Source organism: Myotis davidii, unplaced genomic scaffold, assembly GCF_000327345.1.
Source record: "Myotis davidii unplaced genomic scaffold, ASM32734v1 scaffold887, whole genome shotgun sequence".
Taxonomy (NCBI): Eukaryota; Metazoa; Chordata; class Mammalia; order Chiroptera; family Vespertilionidae; genus Myotis; species Myotis davidii.
Genome location: NW_006299307.1, coordinates 90,771 through 93,824, shown reverse-complemented (window position 1 = coordinate 93,824; position 3,054 = coordinate 90,771). Strand labels below are relative to the sequence as shown.

Here is a 3,054-nt window from a genome sequence, read left to right as displayed (position 1 = left end):
AGTTGTATTTTTGAAGTGGTTGTGCGAAGCAGCCAACTCCGGTGTTTACCATTGCTGCCATCTTGTTTTCTCCCCGTTGTGCTTCCTCCAGGATCCCCATCAGGATCAGCCAACTCTGAGCCAGTGTTGCAGGGTCCATTTAACAGATGGTTACTCTCTATTGTCGTTTTGCATCTAGGATAACGTATCTTTGGATTTTCAAGGAAATTTCTTTTTTTACAGACTCCTCAGGGCACAGTCTCCCAACGCAGAAGACCACAGAGCCCTAATTATTATTGTTACTGTGTTAAATACTAAGGGTTAACTATTTGATAACATTTAAAAATAAGGTTGTGTCTTTTTTTTTTTTTTACTTTTTATCCAATCCCAGAGATTTCCCTCTTCAGTCCCCCACTCCCTAATTTATCACCAGCAGATTTCATGTAACCTCCTTATGTCTTCTCCTTTGAGTCTAATGTATAAAAAAGGTGCATGCCCTAGCTGGTTTGGCTCGGCGGATAGAGTGTCGGACTGAAGGCAAAAGGGTCCCTGGGTTCAGTTCTTGACAAGGGCACGGTCAAGGGCATGTACCTCAGTTTCAGGCTCCTTCCTGGCTGGGCCTTGGTCAGGGCACATGCAGGAGGCAACCAATTGATGTGTCTCTCTCACATCCATGTTTCTCTCGGTCTTTCCCTCTCTCTTCCACTTTCCCTAAAAAATCAATGGGAGCCGAAGCTGATTTGGCTCAGTGGATAGAGCATCAGCCTGCGGACTGAGGGGTTCCAGGTTCAATTCCAGTTGGGGGCATGTGCCTGGGTTGCGGGCACATCGCTAGTAGGGGATGTGCAGGAGGCAGCTGATCAATGTTTCTCTATCATCGATGTTTCTGGCTCTCTATCTCTCTCCCTTCCTCTCTGTAAAAAAAATCAATAAAATATATTTTTAAAAAAATCAATGGGAAAATATCCTCGGGTGAGGATTTACCAAAAAAAGAAAAAAAGGTGCAAAACTGTCATTATCTGGAGCATTACTCAGTTTATTGTCATTTTGTGTCCTGACATTTGTCCCTGTGTTGGGTCAGATAAACTTAGAAAAATTCTCTACAAGTTGCACATTTTTTGCTTTCATGTCTCTGGATCCCCTCCATTTGTCAGTTAATTTTGTTAATTAGATTCCATATATGAGTGGGATGAAGTGATACTTGTCTTTCTCTGACTGACTTTTTTCACTTAGCACGATGCTCTCCAGGTCCCTCCATGCTGTCTGAGATGGTAAGAGATTCTTCTTTTTTACTGCTGCATAGTATTCCATGGTATAAATGTACCACAGCTTTTTTATCCCCTTATCTATTTTTTTTTTAAAATATATTTTATTGATTGTTTACAGAGAGGAAGGGAGAGAGATAGAGAGTTGGAAACATCGATGAGAGAGAAACATCGATCAGCTGCCTCCTGCACATCTCCTACTGGGGATGTGCCCGCAACCCAGGTACATGCCCTTGACCGGAATCAAACCTGGAACCTCCCAGTCCGCAGGCCGACGCTCTATCCACCGAGCCAAACCGGTTTCGGCTCCCCTTATCTATTAATGGGCACTGGGCTGTTTCCAGATCTTAACTATTGTAAATAGTGCTGCTGTGAACATAGCAGTGCATACAGTCTTTCTGATTGTTTCAGGTTTCTTAGGATATATTTCTAGAAGTGGATCACAAGGTCAAATGGCAGTTCCATATTTAATTTTTTCAGGAAACTCCCTATGTTTTCCATTATGTCTGCACCAGCCTGCATTCCCACCAGCAGTGTACTAGGGTTCCCTTTTTTCCACATTCTCACCAGCACTTGTCATTTGTTCATGGTTGTCATTCTTACAGTGGTGGGATGATACCTAATTGTTGCTTTAATTTGCATCTCTCTGATGATCAGTGACTTTGAGCATTTTTTCACATGTCTCTTGGGCATCTTATCCACACTGCAGCCCAGGCAGAGCTGACACTTCCGGTGGCATCAGAAGCAGATGCTCTTAAGTATGAATGTCTTTTTTGTTAAGTTAACTTTGTACAGTGGATTCAATGGAGGCAGGTGAGAATTCGTTAGAAACTTGAACAACCTCCCTTAGCTACATTTGGCCTGAAGGGAGACACTTGCCTAGTGTCCTGAATGAAGAAACAGTGCCTGTCATTCAGGAAGAGCAGGTCCTATAGAAAGATATGCAAAGGCAGCCACAGCAGGTGCACAAGAAACAAACTTTCCCTAGAAATCCCCTCCCCTGAAAGCGCTGGAGGGCCCTGAGTATTCTTGGTGTTTTCTTGGGTTATTTGCTCCCAAAACCGGACCTGGAGTCAGCTGAGGAAATACAGAATCCTGGCCTTAGAGCCTAGGAACTACATTACCCAGAAGGCCTTGCATGGAATGCCACCAGGCTGAGCCAATGGGGACGCAGAGAAGGCGTTTCCATTCTCCCGTTTGTGGGCGGAGCTGTAGTCCTCCAGGCGGGATTTTCTCTTCTCTCGGTTTTGTCTCAGACGGTCAGGAGTTCCTGGACTCAGAGTCCCCTGGGGAAGGCTGGAGAGCGGTCCTTTCCGCCTCACAACCCATTGTGGGAGCCTCCAGTGGTGTTCACAGCTCGCACATGGGATTGAAAGTCAGAGTCGCCACCTCACACGAGTCGCCCCCGCCGCTCCCGCCCTGCTGTGCCCACAGAGGGCAATGGCGGCGCCCGTGTGGAGGCGCGGGGCTGCGGTGAGTTCCTGTCGCCCGGGTCCTCACCATCTCCCTATACCGAACAGCACAGCCTGGGGAGGGCACCTGTCCCGTCCTGCAGCTCAGTCCCGCGCGGAGGACCGTGACGAAGGTGGAGGGGGGAGAGGAGTGTGGTGGCTTCTGAGGACACAGCAAGTGCAGGGCAGAGAGGACGGGGGTGACTCGCAACTGAAGGTCCCTGAGGATGTGGCTGTGAGTATTGACGGAAAGAGCAGAGGCTGCAGGGAGGACGGCACAGACTCATTCGGGGCTTTCCCGGCTGTGGGTCCGTCAGGGGCCTGGGGTGGTCCTGGATCCGGCTGGACTACCAGCTCTC

The 3,054-nt window shown here is 48.0% G+C and overlaps 1 protein-coding gene across 1 annotated transcript in view; it reads left to right on the top strand.

Annotated features, from left to right (window-relative positions):
* The first annotated feature begins 2,473 nt into the window (after positions 1–2,473).
* Positions 2,474–3,054, top strand: part of LOC102763561 (zinc finger protein 211-like) — an 11,932-nt gene continuing 11,351 nt past the window's right edge. The window contains 1 exon segment of the mRNA XM_015571197.1: positions 2,474–2,717. Within this exon segment, the coding sequence (XP_015426683.1) occupies positions 2,685–2,717 (33 nt within the window). The 5' untranslated portion in view covers positions 2,474–2,684.